We start from the raw sequence: 22,320 nt of genomic DNA on the forward strand, positions 1-22,320 counted from the left end.
GAATCATTCAGACATGAATGGAATCTTCTCATCTCACTCTTGGCAAGAAACAAATTAGCTTAGTTCCCAAAAAATGTCAACACTTTCCTTTAAGTTGATTCACATTTATTAGCTAGCTACCTGTGTAAAGTCCCCGGCCACACACACGAACACACAAGTCTACATATGGACCAACACAGTTCTTGGATGTTACTTCAGCTCACATATCTCCCTTTGGCCTTTCGGAGAATAACATCATACTCAAGGGACCCTAAGATCTCCTCCTCTCTGTCTGAGTGAGGCGGACAGGGAAAAGTAGCGTCAACGCTGATGGCTCACACATGTGGCTGTGAAAAGGCAGCTCAGACGACGTGTTTCAAACAGCAAGGAGGAGGTCTTCAGGCAGACCGACACAAGGCATGACTGAGTGTGTAAATATGCAGGTGTTGATGTAGTGCTGATCATACACGCACGGTCATGCATACATCCTCCTCAGCAGAGCACTGCATGAGGTTCCTCGCAGTGCAAACATTACATTAGTAACACATGTGCGGTGGTGTCTTCAGGCTTTGTTTTCATGCTCCATCATCCTGCATGTCAGGGGAGGGTTTAATACAAACCTTTTGACATGGATTATCGTCATAAAATGAATGACAAAGATTTGATGTTTTTTATCAAGCAGTTTTGCATCTTCTGACTTTTCAGTCTATAATGTTTGGCAGTTAAATCAGAATATTTTCAGGGGGATTTAGAGGGCTTTAAAGGGCCATTTTTTTTCCTCTAACCCTGAGTGTTGTTTCTGTAAATCCAGGTCATTTCATGGTGAATTTCAAATGTTAAAACCTCTCCACTAAGCACACATTTCAACAAAGCTAACCCACCATCTGTCTCCAGACAAAAGGGATCAAGTGTTCACACAAGCTTTGTTGATTGAGTGCAGTGATTTCTGTCGGAGAGATGTTGCTGGTTAGTTTTTCAAATGTAATTTTTCTTTCATAGAGACAAACTGTGCTACAGTTAATTCCAGAGCTCACTTTAAACCACAGAAACTGTGTAAATGGCTTTCTGGGTTAGAGAAGAAAACAGCTGTCATATTGCACTTTTGATAGAATTGATCCGTCAACACGACATATTGATTGAACTTCCCATGCTTTCCATGATGACCTGAAAATGCAGAGGAGCTACTCAGGAGGACATGATGGCTCTGAGTGGCTCACCTGCTCGGAAAACTGCTTTACTTAAAAGGTTCTCGGGTTAAAGGTCAAGCTCAAGCATCTGCATTCCTTGTATGTGTAAACCTACTTGGCAATAAACCCTGATTCTGAATATTTGTAAACAGTTTGCATTTTTAGCGTTCAAATCAGAATTATACAAACAAAACTTAAACTCTTAAGACTTTGAACAAGCTCCAGCCATGACAACAGGTTTAAGTCAACAGGTGTGGTAGCAGCTCTGTGGTGCTTTGGCTAAATGCTCATGTGAGACAGTGGAATGCAAGTGACGGGAATTTCTGTAGTTTGAAGGAAGCCAGTTCTTATCAGTGTTGTAACCAAGACATCATTGCTCAAGTCCCCAGTAAGTCTCAAGTCATTTGGTCCAAGTCTAAAGCAAGTCTAGAGTCATTTTTTCTTGGTCATGTCAAGTCGAGTCACAGGTTATGTCAAGTCAAGTCAAGTCGAGTCCTTAGTTAAGCCAAGTCCAGAGTCAAGTAACTTTTTCCCACCCAAGATACTGCACTCTTACCTGTAGTATCCGGTCTTTACAAAGAGAAAAGACAATTATTAGTAGCCCGTCTAATAATGATATTATTGGCCAATTTATATAACCTGTTCAAAAAGTATGACAGTGAATTGTATCTGTATTATCTTGGCACAGACGCAGCCATGATGATGGTCTGCTCTGAGACCGTATTGAGTAGTAACGAGTACGACTGATGAGGATTCTATTTGGGGGCTTTGATGTTGCGTGTTGCCATAGCGAGTTTGACTGACAGCCAGTCATCCAATCATGACAATCACATACCGGGGAGCTTTTTGAGTCATCCAATCATGATTCCAAGTTTGCGCTGCGTACATACTTGATAGTTAGAAACTTGACAACATTGAATTTCTCATTTTATATTTAACAGCCAACATTCAAACTTATGAACACATGCAAGTCATCCGAGTCATCATAGCTCAAGTTCAAGTCGAGTCGTTTTCCACTTAAATTCATTTTCTTTCCCAAACATGTCTACGTCTTATGGTTCTGACTGTAAACTCAAGAAAAGGCGAGTATATTATTTCTTCTTTTTCTTTTAGTTTTTTAGGCTGTTGGTAAAATGGGTCAGAAGTGCACTGGACTGGAGTGCATTTAAGGAGGCAGTGAAATTCGGGCAAAGGATAAAAAGAACATCGCATGACGACACACTTCTGTTCGTTTATACCAATGAAAAAAAAAGGAATCATATTGAAAATGCTGGCATAATGACGATGATAACGTTCAGCACATTTATCATCTTAGATTAGCATATTAACATTTACCAATTAGCACTTAAGACGAGGTACACCTGACTATGGGAACGTCATCTGTTCTGCAGGTATTTGGTTAATAGTAATGATAATAACACATTTATTGTTACCAATTTGTGGGGGTGTTCAATGAAAAGCTAAAGGATAACCAAGGGTACACTGAAGTGGAACCATGAATGTTTCCATAAAATGTTGTGCTCATTCAACTACAACATACTTAAGTATTTCAATGGGTATTGGGATGACCAAAGTTTGAGAGATGTTTCAGTTTGGAGCAAAGTGGCGGATAAACAAAATACTGATTGCCATCCCTCGAGCCATGCTGCTAAAAAAGAGAAAAACACATGATTGAGTTATGTTATGAAACAATGAGGCTCAAAGAAATAAAACAGAACACATTTAGTCATTTTAATATATTTGTATATATTCATATATTACACATTTAATACAGGCACAATGAGAAATCATAAAGTAAAGACAAAAAGTGGCTGAGATATTGGTAAAAATGTACAATTTATGAGAATCATTTACACAATTTTGCTCTCTTTAAACTCTGTTTAATACAACATATAAAGACAGAAAGAATGTGAAAGTTGCAAAAGGAGCCCTGTGAAGTTTATTTTGAAAGTTTAGATGGGACAGCAAGAACCAGCTTGCTTACACTGAACACGATTACAGAATTCGACCAAAACCACTGGTATAATTAAAGAAGAGAAAACACGTCGGGACATGTTGATTTCTCACGGTACAAAAAGTCTTGTGCTACAATTTTAGGATTTTATGTAAACTCATTCATTAAGCTACCTTCAAACATTTGCTGATTAACGTTCTGAGTGAAATACACAAATTTAAGTCCAACAGACTTAAAAGGACTTTTTTTTTTATCATCCATTTAAGATTATAATCTGCCTCTAAATTACTGTTAAAGGCTTGATCACACAAAACATTTAAAAACTGGTCATATATAATAACTCTGGCCAAATATGGAGAATCAAATTAAACAACTGATCAATTTCCAAGTTAAACTTATGATAAATCAAGGTATGGATATAGGTCAGTTAAAAACTATGAGCCATATTTTATGCACACTGGACAGTAAAAAATAAGCCTGATGTTATTTTTTTTTTCAGAGGTCAGTTGGCAACGTGATGCACAGTGTAAGAAACTCCTGCCCTTAGAGGTCACAGCTAGGCAACGTATCTCCTGACATGCCATACACCAACACATCAACAAATGTAAGGACAATTACATGGCTGAGGTCAGTGTAATTGTCCTACACAACAAAGAAATACTCCATCAAGAAGTACAACAGCCTCTCCAACAGCAGCCTTAATTGGCAACAGACAAGAACGAAGCACCAAGAGTCTCATGTGGCAAGCATTTGGGAACCTAAAATGCTAACATAATGTCATACTGCTGTGTTCCAGGTTTACAAATCATGGGGATCCTGAAAATATTTTATCATTCCACTGCTGTGCGATTTATCCGCTACTACAACCACTATGAACAGTGAGAATCCAGAAGGACATCAGGCCATATTTCAAGTTAAACAAACTCGAAAGCTACAGATATACGTTAGCATTCAACCACTTCCTAGCTAACATTACCGTATAAAAGTGTTGCACATTAGGAAAGGCGTACATTTCTGGCTAACAGTAATAGCTAGCTAACAGCATTGGAAAGGATCTTTACATATTTTTTGGCACTGTGAAGTTTGCAGTTTAAGGTCCACACATTTGGCTGAGCTAGCTAACAGTGATGTTAGCTAACTCCGCCTTACGTGCAAGCTATCATTATTATATGTATTGAACAGTTTGTAATGTTTTAATAATGTTAGCTAGCTAATAGTAATGTTAGCTAACTTTGCCTTATGTGCTAGCTATCATTATTATATGTATTGAACAGTTTTTAATGTTTGAATAATGTAAGCTAGCTAACAGTGATGTTAGCTAACTCCGCCTTACGTGTTAGCTATCATTATTATATGTATTGAACAGTTTTTAATGTTTTAATAATGTTAGCTAGCTAATAGTAATGTTAGCTAACTTTGCCTTATGTGCTAGCTATCATTATTATATGTATTGAACAGTTTTTAATGTTTGAATAATGTAAGCTAGCTAATAGTAATGTTAGCTAACTTTGCCTTACGTGCTAGCTATCATTATTATATGTATTGAACAGTTTTTAATGTTTGAATAATGTTAGCTAGCTAATAGTAATGTTAGCTAACTTTGCCTTATGTGCTAGCTATCATTATTATATGTATTGAACAGTTTATAATGTTTTAATAATGTTATCTAGCTAATAGTAATGTTAGCTAACTTTGCCTTATGTGCTAGCTATCATTATTATATGTATTGAACAGTTTGTAATGTTTGAATAATGTAAGCTAGCTAATAGTAATGTTAGCTAACTTTGCCTTATGTGCTAGCTATCACTATTATATGTATTGAACAGTTTTTAATGTTTTAATAATGTAAGCTAGCTAATAGTAATGTTAGCTAACTTTGCCTTATGTGCTAGCTATCATTATTATATGTATTGAACAGTTTTTAATGTTTTAATAATGTTAGCTAGCTAATAGTAATGTTAGCTAACGTTGCCTTATGTGCTAGCTATGATTATTGTATGTATTGAACAGTTTTTAATGTTTGAATAATGTAAGCTAGCTAATAGTAATGTGAACTAACTTTGCCTTATGTGCTAGCTATCATTATTATATGTATTGAACAGTTTTTAATGTTTTAATAATGTAAGCTAGCTAATAGTAATGTTAGCTAACTTTGCCTTATGTGCTAGCTACCATTATTATATGTATTGAACAGTTTTTAATGTTTTAATAATGTTAGCTAGCTAAGAGTCATGTTAGCTAACTTTGCCTTATGTGCTAGCTATCATTATTATATGTATTGAACAGTTTTTAATGTTTTAATAATGTAAGCTAGCTAATAGTAATGTTAGCTAACTTTGCCTTATGTGCTAGCTATCATTACTATATGTATTGAACAGTCTTTAATGTTTTAATAATGTAAGCTAGCTAAGAGTAATGTTAACAGTCACGTTAGCTAGCTAAAGAATAGCCATTTAGTTGGCAGTTGAAAGTCCACACGCACTGCTGAGCAGTAATGTAAGCTAGGAACTGGTTGAATGCTAACAGCAGCTGTTGTTACTTAGTGTTTTTACCATGAAATAAGGCAGTGTTCCCTCCAGATTTTCAGTATACATTGTCTTTTCAGTTGCTGATCATAATTTTTTACAGATTCACCAACGTTAATGCAGTTTGCAAACCTGTAATACAGCATAACAGCATTTGAGATTCCCACTCTGAGTGTAACATCAGAGGAAAATGGCCGCCGTGTGAATATGGTTAATTGGCTTTGCTTTTGATCTAAGAGGCTAAGTCCGGTTTTTACATACAGTCTGTGATCCAGCCATCTATTTGCTATATTTCCTGTTTAGTAGGATCCCAGCATGCACTTGGTGAGAGGCAGGAGAGGCCAGTAATCTATTATGGCAGTGTTGTGTCACAATATCCAACCATAGCCAACAACACTGGATTACTCAGTGTTGAGTTGTGATAAGGCATTTCGCTCATTAATTTGGACTTACTGTGCTACTGCTCACGTACACGGTCTACTACACAGTGAGTTTTGAGTAGAAAAAGATACAAAAGAAGAGTTCAGTGATCAATCAAGGAAGGCAAGACATGACTCATTCATCTGTGGAAGACAGCTGGGTTGTAAAAACATTTTTTCCCTTCAATATCCAAATAACAGAATAAAAAAAAAAAACTGGCACGTTGTTGGTGCTATTTTTATAAACTGTGCTTTAGTAGACGAAAAAGAAATAATAGAGAAAGTTAGATTCAGGCACATTTCTCTGCCAGTTTAAAAAAAAGGCTGCAAGTTGAATTTGGGGTAACGTCCCTTGACATTTTTTTAAAGCATCTAACATTTGACACAATGTTTTCCAGTGAAGATTGAGCTTTTTTTTATGAAGAGGGTTTCAAAATGTAAAAAATACAAGATGACCGAGAGGGGAATTTACATGGAATAAATCCTAAACAGACGCACTGACTCCGTGCGTCTACCACAGAGAAAGGTAGCTTAAATCTGGAAAACCCAAATGTGGGTAAAACATTGACGCACTTTTGTTGCTTATTGAACCACAGTAGAAGAGGAGGCACTGAGGTCAGATTTTTTTTTTTGCATTTGTTTGAAAGCACTTCAATGTTATTTTAAAGGTCGAGCTTGTGCCACGAGTGTGTGAGTACGGTTTAAGACAGATTCTACCTTCGTCGCTTCATTGCACATGATCAGAAAAGACAAATCGTGAGGAGGAAGAGGGAAAGAGAAAAACCAGTAAACAAAACTGATTTGAGTTGAGTCAGAGCTGGTCGAGCAGAAAATTTGGTGTTAATATTTACAAATCGGAGAGAGAGAGAAACCCTTCCTTCTCCTCCATGCAGACATGATTCTGGTTGATATTCCTTAAAGGCTCTTGAGAGATGAATATAAAGAGGAAAATCTGAAAGATTGTTAGTGCACTTTTTTTTTCTTTTTTTATGATTTCAAATACAATATAGATTTATATCTAATCCATAAATCGTTTCTGACTATACAAAAGTGAATTGATCAGAAAGCATTATTAGACTTCATATCTACACATTTCCTGAAAGCTCGTCTTTCATTCATTTTCTTTTTTTAAACAGTGTTCAATACTCAGTGCTGCTTTAGTGTAGTGAGATTCTCGCTTCCCCGGGCAAAAAGTAGGACCGTGCTCGGATGGATCCCGAGGTTCAGGACGCCCCGCAAAGTTTCCGACTCTTTGTGTGTTAAGCGAGATTTGTTTCTTGAGAACCAGAGAGGTGGGTCATCTCAGCAATCTGCCATATAACGTCCTGAAGAAGAGAGCAAGAGATGCGCAGTTTGAGTGTGTGATGCATGAAATAATAGAGCCCGACAGATATCACTCAAACGATATTACGGGCCGATATTACATATATATGCCCTATTTTTTATATGTTCTGATATGAAACCTTCTTTTCAGAACATAATGCAGAAAAAAGGTTATTAATACATGTCCAACACTCCAAAGTTTACAATACCCTCAGCACTGTCTGCAGCACATGAAGAAGAGCATCACAGCCGAGCAGACGGACGTCAGCACAATTGACCCTTCGCTAAGTCCCGTCCCCCTTGGTTACTGTTGCTATGCCTGTCAAGCTTTCGCACCGGTGTGTAAATATCACGGCGTTTTCACTATGACAGTCAGAGATGTTCCAAGGGAAAAAATAGTACATTTCTAGAAAAATAGTTCCCAAATATCAGAGAGAAGAAGAATTTAAAAGCTACATCCAATGATACGATGTTACACTTTCATTTAACAGACGCTTTTGTCCAAAGCAACATACATCTGAGAGTTAGCGAACTATGCACTCACACCCGTTACCCACCGGGAGCGATTTGGGGTTCAGTGTCTTGCCCAAGGACACTTCAATATGAGACTGTAGCAGTCAGGGATCGAACCCCCAACCTTTCGATTGAGAGACAATGAGTCTACCACTGAGCCAGAGCCGCATCCATGATATAATTTGTCAGCGGGGTGTTGAGAATGAAGAGGACATAAAAATGGAGGTAAAAGCTCTCCGGTCCCAATGCAGGCGTCAGGCACCCCACGTCTTGACAATTCATGTTAAGGACAATCATATACAGGAACAACAATGTTCTTGCACAGCAGGGTAAGTCAATATATTGTTTTATTTTAAGCTAACATTAAGTTATGACTCCCTATATCTTTCACTATCTAATATGTTTTAGCACATTGCCAGCAAATCTAAATTATCCCACTTATTTGCATAAAGCGCGTCTGGATATTGCTCGCATATCGAGGGCTTGAACCAAACACTTACTCTCCTAAAGGCACAACAGGAAAGTTTAACAAAATCCTGTACAAGTTTGCCACGACAATGGCTCGAACCAAGGGGTGGTAAAATAAAGGCTGTGCCGATATCATCGGTGGTTGTAGCGAAGGTCAGACAGGACTGTCTTCCACAATTTTTAATCCATGTCCGACATCTCTCCTCTCGAGTTTTTGGCTTCGGAAAATATGACACCCCCCTCTGAACTTTGAGGATATCTGCTGTCGGACTTGCAGATTCCATATGCACACCGTTTCTGCATTCCTCCTTGTTCTGAAAGCTTGACAGGCCTCCTGTGCCTAGTTACGGTTGCTAATGTAGGATTGGACAGTGACCGTTAAAGGGAGGGGCTTAGCGAAGGGTCAATTATGGTTGACAGTGTATATTTATGTTATTGTTTTAAGAAAAAGGCACTTTATTGGCCCCGATATCAGTAATCAATCAGTTTTTCTCTCTTAAAATTGTTATGACTATAGGTCTAAAAATCCCCTATCGGATGGGCTCTACCAAATATTAGCATCAGGGACACATGGATGATCAAACGAACTAAATACCTGTTGCAAATCTCTTCTTGCTGAGGGAGAGTCTGTATCCGGTCCCCTGCAGCTCCATGTCCACTCCTGACAGGGTGCTCCCCTCGCTCATAAACTGCACCGCCAGGGTGGAGGGGTTCGACGGGCCATTTGACAGCTCAAACTTGGCCCTCAGGGACCCTGCACCTGAGGTCAAACACAAACAGAATCACACACTGATCCAGTTTTATTCAAGTAGTCTTGAATAGCAGTCAAGGAAGATGACTTACCATCGTTTTCAGACTTTTCTGAGATGTCGCTCAGCTTCCACAAACACTTGTTCTGCTCTGAATTCCTAAAATAAGAGAAAGGAACAACTTAAGAAGTTTAACTAAGATAAATACGTTTCCTGTTAAGATAACTAGCGCCACATCCTACCAGAGGGAGTTGGGCAGAGACTGCATGCTGGTGACTCCTCCGTCAACAGGCACTAAGATCTGCACGTTGCTGAGCAGACCAGGGGAGGCCATGGACTCCGGGTTGTATCGGTAGTCCACCCGCAGGTCTGACGTACTCGGTGTGCACTTCCAGTATACAGCCAGGTTAAGAGGAGTGGAATGGATCCCATCAGACAGCACCTGAACACAGCACGGATAAGTTTGAGGAATAAGATGTTCCCAATATCCTCTGCTGCAAGACACTCGATGAGATACGCAAATTTAAGCAACAATACGAAGCCTCCAAAGCGTCCTGGAAAACTTAAAGTCAGAAGTAATTAAACAAATTTTTTTGTGATAAGGTTGTCTTTTCGACGGCGGCAGACTGACCTGGTATTTGAGGATGTCCACGTTGTAGTAGGAAGCTGAAGGATTCTGATCTGAGGCTTTTCTGAGGTAGGACGTCAGTGCTTGCATGTTGAACCAGAAGTCCTTTGAATTCGAGTCACTTTGGGAAGGATCACTGGATAAAACACAGACAGGCAGAGATATTTCATATACACACACACACAAGGAATTAAACACTTATTAAAGCTCATCTTTTTGCGTTAAGTTTGGAAGAACTGTCCTTGATGTTGTTTTTCTTTACTTTTCAGGACAGGATATAAACTGGTCCGAGGCTGTAACAGACTATTCGTGCCAAAAATTCCTCTTCTGGCCCACACGAGTCTCATGTTTTACCCTGTTTCTAACTATATAATTTACCCAGATGAAGAATTTTAGTCAGCTGGTGAGATAAAGTTAGCGGCAGCTCTGTTGCCCCGCTGAAGAGCGTTGGAAAGGCAAAGATTGTTGTAGTGAAACCCCTTTTTTAAGTGTTAGACAGTGGACAGTATTGGAAAAAGGAGAGAGGGGATGACACGCGGCAAAGGGCCAAGGATTATGTCCTCTGGGCTAAACCGGCGCCCCTGTTTTCATTTGTTTCGAAGAGGAGAAAACCTCTGCAGATAATTCTGCGTCCTGTAAAAACTGAATGACAAAGTGAATGACAAAAAGGGAAGGAATCCTAACCTTAAAAAAACAAGATTAGCACTGAAAAACAATCTTGCAGCTTGGCTCGCAGCCCCTCCTGACATCCTGTGTGTGCTGGGAAATAGAGTATCGAAGAAACACTTGTTTTATTCAGTGTTTTTAAACAGTTTTGATCAATGGGCCTATTTGCTTTGGAGAGGAGGAGAATTCCGGGTCCCGGTCAAATACAGGGGAACGACGAAAAGAGGTTGAGTCTTGTAGAGTTTACAGGCTGTTTTTTCTTCATTGCCTTGTGAACAATTATGCAGCTTTAAAGACAAAAGCGCCGAGATCTCACTGACAAAATGTGAGTCGATTCAGGGTCCAGTTTGCTTCCTTTCATTAAAAACTGAAACTTTCACTGCTTGTGAGCGAACAAAGACATTAACCAGCTTTGACTGAGACTAAAGAGGTGAGAGGTATGTATGTATTTTAAATGAAGCAGCTGTTATATGAAGTTTGCTGTGGGCGTGAAGTATTTCAGAGGAGGCACGGGCTGTTAAAGTCTGCTGGAAAATAGTTCCCTGACAGCGTAATGATAGCTTTATGTCACATTACTAATTGAATTTCCTCTCGCTGACGCAGACTACGCTTCCTCCATCCTCGCTCGTATCATCGAGTCCAAACCGCGACTCTGCTCGGCGGGGTTCTTCGCTTGCAATGCGAGGCCGGCCTGTTCGGCGATGGACTTCTCCGGACGGCTCACCTGTATAGTAGCTGTTGGTTGGGCAGGATCTGCTCCAGCCTGCTGGTGTTCTTCAGTTTGAAGGTGAGCACGGCGGGGGAGGGGTTCGTGGTGAACACCTTGATGATGCCCATGGGGAAGGAGAGGGTCATATCTCCTGTGATCTTCACAATGCACCTGTGGAATGTGGAAAATGAACATTAATTATGTCTTAGAAACTAAATTTTTTTATCGATTATCGATCACGTTTTTGTCCGACCAGTGGTCCCAAACACAAAGATGTTCAATTTAATGGATAAACAATAGAAATACATTGAAAATCATCACATTTGGAGGCTGGAACAAGAATTTTTTTTACATTTTTTGCATGAAAAAATGACAATAAAAGAATGCTATATTTTCTGTTACTCAACTTAACTGTGTACCTAACTTTTTTGGACATACCAGGATGGATGGATCAACAATCTGCATTTAACAAGATCAATCCAAGGTCTATTAAGATCCGATACATTGACCCAGGCCTTATCTAAATATACATCTGTATGCTTCTATAATCAAATATAAACCCAGTTTCTGAACAAGTTCTGGATGGAGGAAAGTCTCCCGTCTCGTGCGGTCGGCCCGAGCTGCGATGGTTAAACGGCCATCAGCATGGTCTCAACCTCGCACCGCGTCTCCGCTGCATTGCTTCTGAAATGTTCCATTTGCTAATCCCTGCAAAAATAAGCCTTTTGCACAGCAGCAATTTAGCAGCAGTTAACCAATAAAAGGGTGTATGTTTTCTCTGCCCCAGACCATAATCTGCCCCATGTAGGTTATCCACCCTGAAAGAATGGTGTCAGACTAACGCAAAACATTCCACACATGCAGAGCAGAGTGGGGGGGATACACTCCGCTCAGCAGCCCCGTTGGTGGTGTGTTTGGCAGAGTGCACGCTGGGTAAGGGACCGTGCGGTGCAAGACCATGTACTCTTATGGTTTAAGGTCAAATATGGGCAAAAATGTGTATGCGTGCAGGTCCACGTCGGGGCCTTTGAGCAGCAAGAGGTCATGTGAGACTCACTTAGAGGGATCAGCTCCTTTGAAGTAAGCATTAACCGACTCTGTGAAGGCCACGGCAATGGGCAAAGCATCTTGGGATGCCAGGGTCACAGGGCTGGGACCGCGAGACGTCCCTGAGAATGAGAGAGGAAAGAGTTAGAGGTCTGTTTTGACTCAGGTCAGATTTTTAAAACAGCGGGGTCCAAATGAAGGAAGGCTCCACCATGCAAAGATGTCATTTATACATTCCAAATTACGATGTTATTTGTGAGATAAACAGAAACAAGGTGCTTCTTTGGAGCATTTTCTTGCCAAATAACGAACTTTTATACAGACAGAGTTAATTTAGAACCTTAAAACAAAAGTATTATAAGACAAAACATTCATTACTATGAATCTTTATAATGTTAGGAGATGATGCTGTCGACAGGAAGACAAATGTGAGGACAGGTGAATATGGAGAGCACACGAGACGCACAAATGCAATCACTGCAAATTAAAGGCATCCAGTCGTTCGTCCAGTCCGTCCAGCAGACTGGTGTTAGTTCGTTTTAGTTGAATACAGAGGAAAGTCCTCCTGTGTGAAGTTAAAGCATACCTGCTGGTGTTTCACACCGCTTCTCAAAGGTAGGCAGCTTCGCTATGAACACATCGTCCTCTTTACGCCACGTTAAAGGCGTAAAGAAGGAAAAGAGGAGATAAACAAACCCAGAGAACGTGAGGAGAGATGATGCTGACAGTGACACACAGGTAAGCCACTTCCTAAATGTGTAATGAAGAATCACGAGGTTGATATGACTGCACAGAGATGGTACACAAAGAGCTAACAGGCCCTGATGTTGACACCCATGGCATCAGTGAAACGTATGCAGGGTAGACGTGAGGACGGAAAGGAGGGAAACAAGTGTTTGGAAAGGCAGACTCACTTTGGCTTAGTAGAAAGAAAGGAGAGAGGGAGAGCAGCTCTGGCTCGGGGGAGGAGAGGGGGAGAGCAGAGGTGTGCTCAGCTCCTGTGAGGAGAGGAGTCAAGGAAGGAAGGAAAGAGGAGAGGGAAAAAAAACAGTGTGTTGCAGGAAAAAAAGGTTGGCAGGAAGTGAGGAAAAGGGGAATTCATAGTGCAAGAAAAGTAATCAATACACAGAGGCTGAGGATGCTCACCAACTGTGGGGGTGTTAGCTGCGCTGAGCGAGGCGTTCGAGGACAAGGAGGAGGAGCTCTCAGCCCGGGCGAGCGGTGCAGAAGGTGGAGGGCTGGCGTTGGAGGTCTTGGGCGGGCTGAACGGCCGTACCTGAGGGAAGGGAGTTAATTAAGTAGGTGTAACAGCAATGTTGGAATTGAATTTTGGCAACAATTATGTCAGCGATGTAGTTACTCACAATTTCATTGATTCCTGTGAGTTTCCCAGTGGACAGTTTGGGCCTGGAGGAGGGTCGTGGTGGGGGCACCAGGGCTCCAGCTGTCAGCGGGGTCGTAGGTCGGTTTGGGACTGGAACTATACAGAGAAATAAATAAAAGTTTTACTGATTGGTGACAGTTCAGCAGCATGGAAATCGGGAACAAATTAGGGTCTGACAGATATATTAGTTGGCCGATATTATAAGGCTGATATGGGGCTGTAATATCAGTGTAAGTGTGTGTTTTCAGTGCTTCAAAATTCACTATATCGGCCTCTATATTGGTAAACTGTAATTTTTCCCCATAGACTGTATATAAGAAGTGGATGCAGCCAGGGCCAGCAGGGGGCGACGTCACTGGTTGCAAAAAGAAGTCTGATTGTATGAAACAAGATACGAAAATTAGCCAACTTATGAGTTGATATATTATCCAGAAGAAGATTTTCTAATGAGTTTATGGTCTCAATCAATAATTTTAAGTGTTTTTAATCACAGCATGATCATGTTCATTTTGTATGAGTAAAATAAACACGATAACGCAAGGTGTGCTTTGGGACAGGGCTGCCTGTGATTGAGAAGTTGTTACCATAGACTATATAAAAAGATGGACGACATGACAGCTCCCTAAAAGTGAAGCCAAACCCTCTCTATCGCCCCCTGCTGACTGGCTGCAGTATAGGTCATAAAGCCCGCCTCCTCCATGTTAACAGATGGGACATGAGTCAAACTATAAAATCAAAATACACGTCAAATACATTTTTCTCAAACAAGGTTTCTGTCATTATAGTTAGTTATTATCATGCTGATTTATGTCCAAGTGTTCATTTTTCTGACAAGTTTACTTTTAATTTGATGCTGTAAAAAGAATGATTGACAGCTCTGTTGACAAATACGGCTCCTGCAGCCGATCTGTTCCGGATTAGCAGAGTAGAGGAGGAACGGTGAGAGGAGACGTAACTAAAACAATCACTATAGTCATTGAAGTTTCCATAACTGTGAACGTTAACCTCAGACCAACACAAAGAAGCTGTTCCACTGTTAAACATCCCGACGTAAGGGGTCTTTGTCGTCATCCATCTATACAGTCATTGGTTGTTACTATATCATCCTGTCTACCAGGCGCAGATGTCGCAATGCATATCCACCCTGTTGCCCAAATATGGACACAAACCAATGGTCCACATCACAGTGGCTACGTTCACCTCTCATATACAGTCTATTATTTTCCACCTATAAAATAGGTAAAGGAAACAGTCTAAAAAAAAACACATACCGGGCTCTAGCACAAACAAGTATTCACACAAAAGTGCTTCATTCACATAGATTCAAAACCATCATGCATGTATAATCTCTATTATAAAAATGATAGCAAAACACGCTTCCAAACATTAAAAATCATAACAGAAAACAACTTAAACACATTCCAAAATTAATTTCACAAATAGAAACTCAAAGACAAAAATGTTGCAAACCAGGCATCAAGTTAGACGAGCACATCTGTCAAATAAAAATAATAAAAAATAGAAAACATAAAAAAAATTGAGCCATCACAGGAACAAAATGAAAACAATCAGTTAAAATAAAACAATAAATAAAACGTAAACTCCAAACCTCAGGCATTAGACTTGTCTCTAGCATCTGTAATAATGTTACCATTGAATATTTTGCTTGATGGAGCTGCAGCCATCGCCCTATCTGTAACCCCAGAGAAGACATCAGAGAAGCAGGCGCTGCCGTCGTCTCTGCTGCCCGCAGCTCTGCAGGAGGCGTCAGCGGAGTCGTCAGAGAGGAAGCGACTCGACCTGCCGGAGCCAGCCTGCGGCCTCTGCGGCTCCTTCACGGACGCCCCCGAGCCCTGACGCCGAGGTGGAGTGAAATTATCACTGAAGGCGATCCACTGGCTCTGGGACCAGGAGACGGAGGAGAAGGCATCGACGCTCTTTGGAGGGCTGGAGGCGGCCGGGCTTTTGATGGGGTCAACTGCCTCTGTGGGCAGGGTGATGGGGGCGCTCTGGGCCCTCGCTGGTATGGGATTGAGTGCTTGGAAAGGGTTTTCAGGGGAGTCCCAGGGAGAGGAAGTGGGCGAAGAGAAAGAGGAGACATCTTTGGTCTGTTGGCTTTCTGCCAGAGGAGGAGAGGGCTCCGGTTGTGGCGCCGTTTCAGCTGAAGGGGGCGATGTGATTGACAGAGAAGATAAACTTGACAAATGCAAAGTGCAGAATGTAAACTAATCATTTTAGTTACACAATGAAACTACAAAAAGCAACCCCTAAACAGTTAGAAGCACCTCATAAAGTATCACTATGTTTTGAGTGGAGGAAGCATTTTGTTTACTTTTGCTTGTATTTTGAGAATAAAGTCAAACTTTCAGCATCAGTGACCCTTTTTAACCCTAATCCTTTTTTTTTAAGATAAACAAAAATGTCAAAATTGTTCTCTACAGATTAATTTTTTTATTGTTTCACAAAAAGTAGGAAGAAAGGAGAATGTGGGCCCGTCTCCATGTTTTTTTGGGCTGGCAGCGCCTATTTTCTAAAACCAATTCCGTCTCAGCGTCTTCAGCGCAAAAACGTCCTCAGTATCAGCTGTTCGTTGACGCTCTGCTCACAGCTCTCTCAGTTGAAAATAGTTCAACTTTTGAAACACTACCACGCTCGTCAATGTCACTTCTCCCTCTGACCAATCAAAATCAAGAAGGGGCGGGACTTTCGTTATCATCTTTGTCAACAACAATGGCGGAGGAGACGCGAATCGCTTCGTTTTTTCGAGGGTACAATTTCAAGGTGTAGAGCTGCTGCTAACACTACGACACGATTCCTTTACAATGGTTTAATGTTTTCTAATGAATAAAAGCAAATATTAAGCATACCGAGCGTTTTAAAACAGACTTAACGATTACGACCGAGGGAAACGGAAGTGCCGCCAGACAACTTTCGTAACTTAGCAACAGTAAGCGCCAGCGAGAAGCGCTCTGAAATTGAGGTCGTTGATGCTGCGAGGGCAAAAAATGCCGAGTGTAGTTAGTGATTGGAACTAAAACGTCTAAAATTACTAAATAATGTCCCTGTTGAAACATTACAGGAGATTTAAGAAGTATCTAAATCTACTGGAGCTCACAACATGCTAAACACATGTAAACTCTGTGTGACCATATTTTTACTGTCTTAGTTTTACAGAAATACCATGCATATATGAAGTTTAATGAACTATTTTCAGCAATAAATTCACATAGCAATGACCCTGGTTCAGGACACAAGTCCTTGTCATTTCAGTATAAGTCAGTCTGAATCACACACATGCATTTCAGTAAAGAAAACTCAAAGGTTTACATAAAAAGACACAAAATGGAGCGTAAATACCATGCAAAACGGCTGTTGATTTTCTTTGAAATCACTGCCCGATAATCGGTTCACACGCGTTTTACCTGAAACCTCTGGAAGAAAGACGTCATCCATCAGAAAAGATGGAGATGGAGGGATTGAAAGGAAGATAGATGCAAGGTCTAACAAGAGATGGTAAAATAAATACAGAAATAAAACATGACGTAAATAAAAATAAAACAATGGCATTAAAATAAAACAAAGGTAAAAAATACAACAGGTGAATTTGTACAAAAGAATCAATGAACACAAAATAATTAAAACATAAAAACAACATATAATAATTCTTCATTGAGTGAGAGCTTTTAATTCCTCACAGACTAGACCTGTTTAATGTGTCATGTGTGCATTAGGAGCTGCTAATGCTGCCTCACTGTACACAGAGAGATTTAACAGGCTCTAAGCCAGCTCTTAATTCCCCTCACGTATCCTAATCAGGGCACTGCGCGATGCTCTTTTGACTTTTAATCCGAGACCTTTGACAGTAACGAGACACTGTTTGACAACATACGTGCCAGGGGGCTTTATAGCCGACCCTCTGACCTCAACTAGGTGCCAATTAACTGTGGATTACGCTTAACCTAGGCAATGGGTCAACGCTAATGTCACTCTGTTTAAACACGGGTGTCGTGCACTAAAGCCATGAGAAGAATGCTGTGTGTTTGTAAAACATAGAAAGTGATGAAGTAAAACAAACACTGACATGTCTTTTAGAGAAGTACGGCTGCAGAATTTTCAATTAGATTTATAAGAAACAAAAAGTGAGGTATTTAGATCCATTTAAATTTTAAGCACAGGTGAGACAGGGGAGAGCCGACAAAATTGGAACAGGATTAAAAAGACAAACTGAAAACTGGGATAGAAAAAGCCTGCCGTTTTAATTCTCACAAATCAAATATTCTGTTGACCGTAGGGGGTCAGTTCCTCCTTACCGCCTGCCCTGGGAGGAGAGACTTCAAGCTGAGTGTGTCAGAAAAAGAAAGGCAAGGAGGTAGAGACCAAAGTGCAAAGAAAGAGGATGAAATCAAGGAACAGACAGAGGGAGAGGGACCGGATCACTGCCTCAACCGAGTGAGTAAAAGCCAGAATTGTTGAGAAATTTATCCTTACAGTAACAATGGTCTATACTGAGTGTTACCCTCTTTCAGGTTATATGTATATCGTGCATTTTGTGTATCTTATGTCCTGTTATAGCACTTTATTTTTGCTTTAAGGATAATTAAGCAAACTATGTAACTAACTAGTTTTTTGGTAGTGTCCGAGTTGGATTCAGATTGGCATGAGGGATTTAACAGGAGACAATGCAGACGCTTCATTTGTGTGTATATCAGCCTGTAGAGCTAAAGCGCTCCTAATGCAAATCCAACATTTCCTGCTGCTGCTCTTTCACATTAAAAGCCTTCAACTGGTGGTCAGTGTTTCTTTTACAGTGCTTATCATTCATTATAAATGATGTTTTTTATTAATGTATTTCAAACATGTTTAAAAATAACAACATTAACTTTCTATTAAGACACCATTGGTAACGAATCTCTGTTGGAAAAGGGTGTATGAAGTAAAAACGTATCAAGTCTTACCACTTTTTTTCTTTTAAGCTTTATCAATTCTGTGGAGGCCGAAGCATTCAAAATAACACCAATAATAAAGTCACAGAAGAAGAGAGGATAACTTCCCTAACATTGTCCTGCTGCTGCGTGAAAACCTACTTACACTGTGTGCACCAAATCTAATTTCTATTGACTATATATCATACTACTACTTATCCTTATAGAGTTTATTACTACAGTGGCACAAGAGCTACTGCAGTGAAAATTCATCTTTATATTACATACCATATTTAAATCCATTACAATAAGTTATATTCATATAAATATACAGCCCTCGCTTGTCTTAAATATGTTGTTTTGTTTGTCAGTTGTCTTGTTATTCGCTCTATTTTTAGCACACATTTTGTTCAGCTGTAAACCTTGTATGTGGATGAATGACAATAAAGTTGATAAAGTTAAAGTTCTGTTATAGCTTTTAAAGTTAAGTTATTTTATCTGGCTGCTCTGCAAATGGACACATGAGCTGTTCCGAGCGAGTGCTCAACGCATGTTTTTTAAAGCCACAAAACCAGGACTGAAAACTGGAGGATTGCAACTTGAAAAGGCATTAAAGTCAGCTCTTATTGGTATGATTGAAAAAAGCTAAAATCTTAAGTTGTGGAGAAATATACGTGCGCAGGTATCAGGATAAAATTAAAGTTCAGAAATTACCTGTTGATGAGGACACAGAGAGAGAAGAGCTTCCCGCGAGAGTCGGGCCGAACGGGTCCAGAGACAGGAGGTCGTTGTTGGCCAGACTGCAGGAGACAGTCAGACTTTGTTTCATTTCAAAATAAAAGCATCTTGATTTACTTTAGACTAAAATCATAAAAGACAGACAACGGAAAAATCATAAAAACTGTGTAAACATGATGAAAATGACGGCAGCCATGAGCACTTATAACACTCACTCGTATGATGTTGTTGGCACTCTGGGTTTTGCCAGCTCATCGCCTGGAGTGAGAGAAAAAACAAACAGAAAATTAAGACCCTCAGACTTGCACAGAGTGATGACAGTGAAAACACTTTCACACCGGCTAAAAAGTGAAATAAAAACCCAACACAAGAGGTTTTTATGGGCGAGTACTCAAAGGCGATTGCCAAAAGTCATGTTCAATCTTCATCACACCTTAAACCAGAAATACAAACTGAGGTTTGGACTCAACAAGTGAGAACAACCGTCTGCCATGAGAAGTCAGAGGAATATATTTGCAGTGAGATTTGGGTTGGACTCAATATTTTTCTGCCTCACACAGTAAAAGCTTCACATCTCGCCCAAATACTGCAAAAGAGTTCACTTTAAATGTGCTTTTAATGTGATGGTAACACTTTACAACAGGGGGGTGGAGCGATTGTGCAACTTAAAATGAAATCAGGCTCTGCTTTGTTATTTTTCGCCCCTTTCTAAAGTGTTACAAAACATTGCAAAGATCCATACAAGCAACCTGAAGCAGCAGAGGTAAAAGAAACCCGATCGTAAAACCACATATGTTTGTAAAATCTTACAAATAACCTGCAGTGAGAGAACACAGTGTCAGTGGTGTTAGCGTGTGTCAGCTGGCTGCAGCAGCCGCGTGAAAGGCTCCGATGAGGGGACAGAGATGAGGGCGGTGGCAGATATTGAGGGGAAGAGGGGGGGTAAGGCAGGGTTTGAGGAGGCTGACTGCTGTAGTGAAAACATACTCACCACGACCCTTAGCCTTAGAGCTTAATGTAGGTACTCCTGTGGGCCCTGAGTGTGTGTAGAGTATACATCTATCAGTGCTTGTGTAAATATCTGATATAAACTCTATGAGCTGCAGAATGGGAGTATTATTACCATTTAGAGACACACAAACAAGGAATGGGAAAGCAACTTTTCAAAGGAAAAACACTTTAATTCATAAAAAGGACTTCCTGGATTGATATTAGGTGCTTATTCAAACCTGCATTTAAGTGGAACTCCTTAATCTGTAAAGCTGGGTGCTACTTTAACATAGTTTATAAATAACTTATAGGTTTTAAATGCAAAACTATACCAAAGTATATCAAAGCACATCCTCTACAGAGTGTCTAACAACAATTTGTAAAGGATTCCAACAGAGGTAGACCTCTTTATTAAAATAAGACCCTTTTTTAAACCGGAAAAAGGCGTTAAAGCAATCTCCACCAGACTCCATTGAGAAAAACACAGATTTTACCTCACAGAACACGGGAGTTGCTGGTCTGCCGCTGCCTCGCTCGGTTAGTTTGTTTGTGTAATTGTCTGACCTGAGAGTTTTTAATGGGTATTTCGGATGCAACACAATACTTGTTTAACACACTATAACACAAACAAACAACCTAATCCAGGCAGCGGTAGAGAGGCAACTGCTGTATTCTGTGGGGTAAAATGACCTGTTCTTGTCAATGGAGTCTGGTAAAGGTCTCCTACAGAGATAGACTTTTTTTATTAAGATGAAAACCTGTTGTTTTTTTTAAACCAGTAACAGCTGTTAAATCAATCTCTTAAAAGCCACCAGACTCCATTGACAAAAACAGTAATTTTACCCTGCAGAACACGATAGTTGTGGGTCTGCCTCTGCCTCGCTTGCTTAGTTTATTTGAGTTATTGTGTGACCACCAGAGTTTTTAATGGTTATTTTGGATACAACACAATATGTGTTTAACACACTGTAACATAAAAACACTACCTAATCGAGGCAACGGCAGACAAGCAACTCCTGTACCCTGTGTGTTGAAATTACTGTTTTTTGTGAATGGAGTCTGGTGGCTTTGAAAAGGTCTAAGTGACAGCTGTTTCCAGCATCCAAATAACATTTTACCCAACAAAAATGGGTCTATTTCTTTATGGATCCTCTCCATAATGTTGTCAGACACTTACAATCCCGATCTGAACTTGTAGGTGGTAAAAAAAAGCCCTTTCTTTAATGTGACGATTGCCCCAAAGGATTTTGTGGCTACGATTGCAGCTGTTTTGCTTATTGAAGTGATCTACTGGAGAACTTCCAAAACTGTTTAAAGGGGACATATTTCAGCTAAGCAATTATTTTTTATTCTTCTAATGTGTTTTTGAATCACGTTGGTAAAGTTTGTTTTGTTTTAAAAATTTTACACATCGTTTAATTCAATTATTTTTTGGAGCCTCTCCTTTCCTCCTGAAACGAAGAAGACGTTTTGCCATTCAAAGGTCAGACCTTAGCCACGATTGGCTGACAGTATTTGGAGTGACCGTGTAGCTGCTCCCCCACTCCGGCTCCGGCCTCACTGCACTGTCACTCCAAAGTTGTAGAAAACATGGCTGCTCTAGGATTGGTTATTCGGCCTTATATGTACGAGCCAGAATCACCAGGAGGTATCCGAATGGCCGAAATCTTGACGACTTGACTACAAGCTCGTGCGAGAAGGCAGCCTGAGGTGAATGACGATTGACGACTTTTTCACTGTGAACAATAAACACCCAAAAATGAAAATATGAGAATATCCATTCAAAAGATACGGCTCCTTTAAACCCACAGGTCATTTAGACTCAAAAACATGTCATGTGACGTCTAGGTATAATTACTCTTACAGCATTTCACAGCAAACACATGAAACTTGTCTCCTACAAAGTGCGCCAGCTTGCAGATGGAAAAGATAATTTCTGACATGTCAAAACACAAACAGCTCATTAAGCAATTAATCTTATTTGTACCACAGGAGGGAAACGTCCCTCAAGCTCACATTTACAGAGGAGAACACTTATTTACTTTTTCTCGGGGATGTGTTGGCTTTGGCTCCGTTTCTGGATTTTTCCTCTTTTAAAGACGACCTCTTTAAAAACAAC

At 40.2% G+C, this 22,320-nt stretch overlaps 1 protein-coding gene across 1 annotated transcript; it reads right to left on the reverse strand.

Moving 5' to 3' along the window:
* Positions 1 to 2,900: 2,900 nt before the first annotated feature.
* LOC138602403 (F-BAR domain only protein 2-like) lies at positions 2,901 to 22,144 on the reverse strand. Its single transcript, XM_069673879.1, has 16 exons — positions 22,066 to 22,144; positions 19,427 to 19,601; positions 19,188 to 19,273; positions 16,974 to 17,051; positions 15,203 to 15,712; positions 13,532 to 13,647; positions 13,314 to 13,443; positions 13,082 to 13,165; positions 12,754 to 12,813; positions 12,178 to 12,289; positions 11,136 to 11,291; positions 9,749 to 9,881; positions 9,360 to 9,559; positions 9,212 to 9,276; positions 8,964 to 9,128; positions 2,901 to 7,389 (listed from the first exon to the last, which is right to left on the reverse strand). Exons 1-16 carry the CDS (start codon positions 22,142 to 22,144, stop codon positions 7,367 to 7,369), a joined length of 2,172 nt encoding a protein of 723 aa, XP_069529980.1. The 3' UTR covers positions 2,901 to 7,366.
* Positions 22,145 to 22,320: the final 176 nt, after the last annotated feature.

This window comes from Semicossyphus pulcher, unplaced genomic scaffold (assembly GCF_022749685.1).
Source record: "Semicossyphus pulcher isolate SPU_LCO1_2020_fin unplaced genomic scaffold, fSemPul1.0.p SCAF_22, whole genome shotgun sequence".
NCBI lineage: Eukaryota > Metazoa > Chordata > Actinopteri > Labriformes > Labridae > Semicossyphus > Semicossyphus pulcher.

Bases quoted from the DNA above. Each gene is read 5' to 3' on its own strand.
- LOC138602403 (XM_069673879.1), bottom strand. From the start codon at position 22,144: ATGTCAGAAATTATCTTTTCCATCTGCAAGCTGGCGCACTTTGTAGGA. The intron at 13,444-13,531 runs GTGAGTAACTAC...CCCTTCCCTCAG, and splicing joins TCACAGGAATCAATGAAATT to GTACGGCCGTTCAGCCCGCC. The intron at 12,290-12,753 runs GTATGCTTTAAC...TCTCATTCTCAG, and splicing joins GCGGTGTGAAACACCAGCAG to GGACGTCTCGCGGTCCCAGC.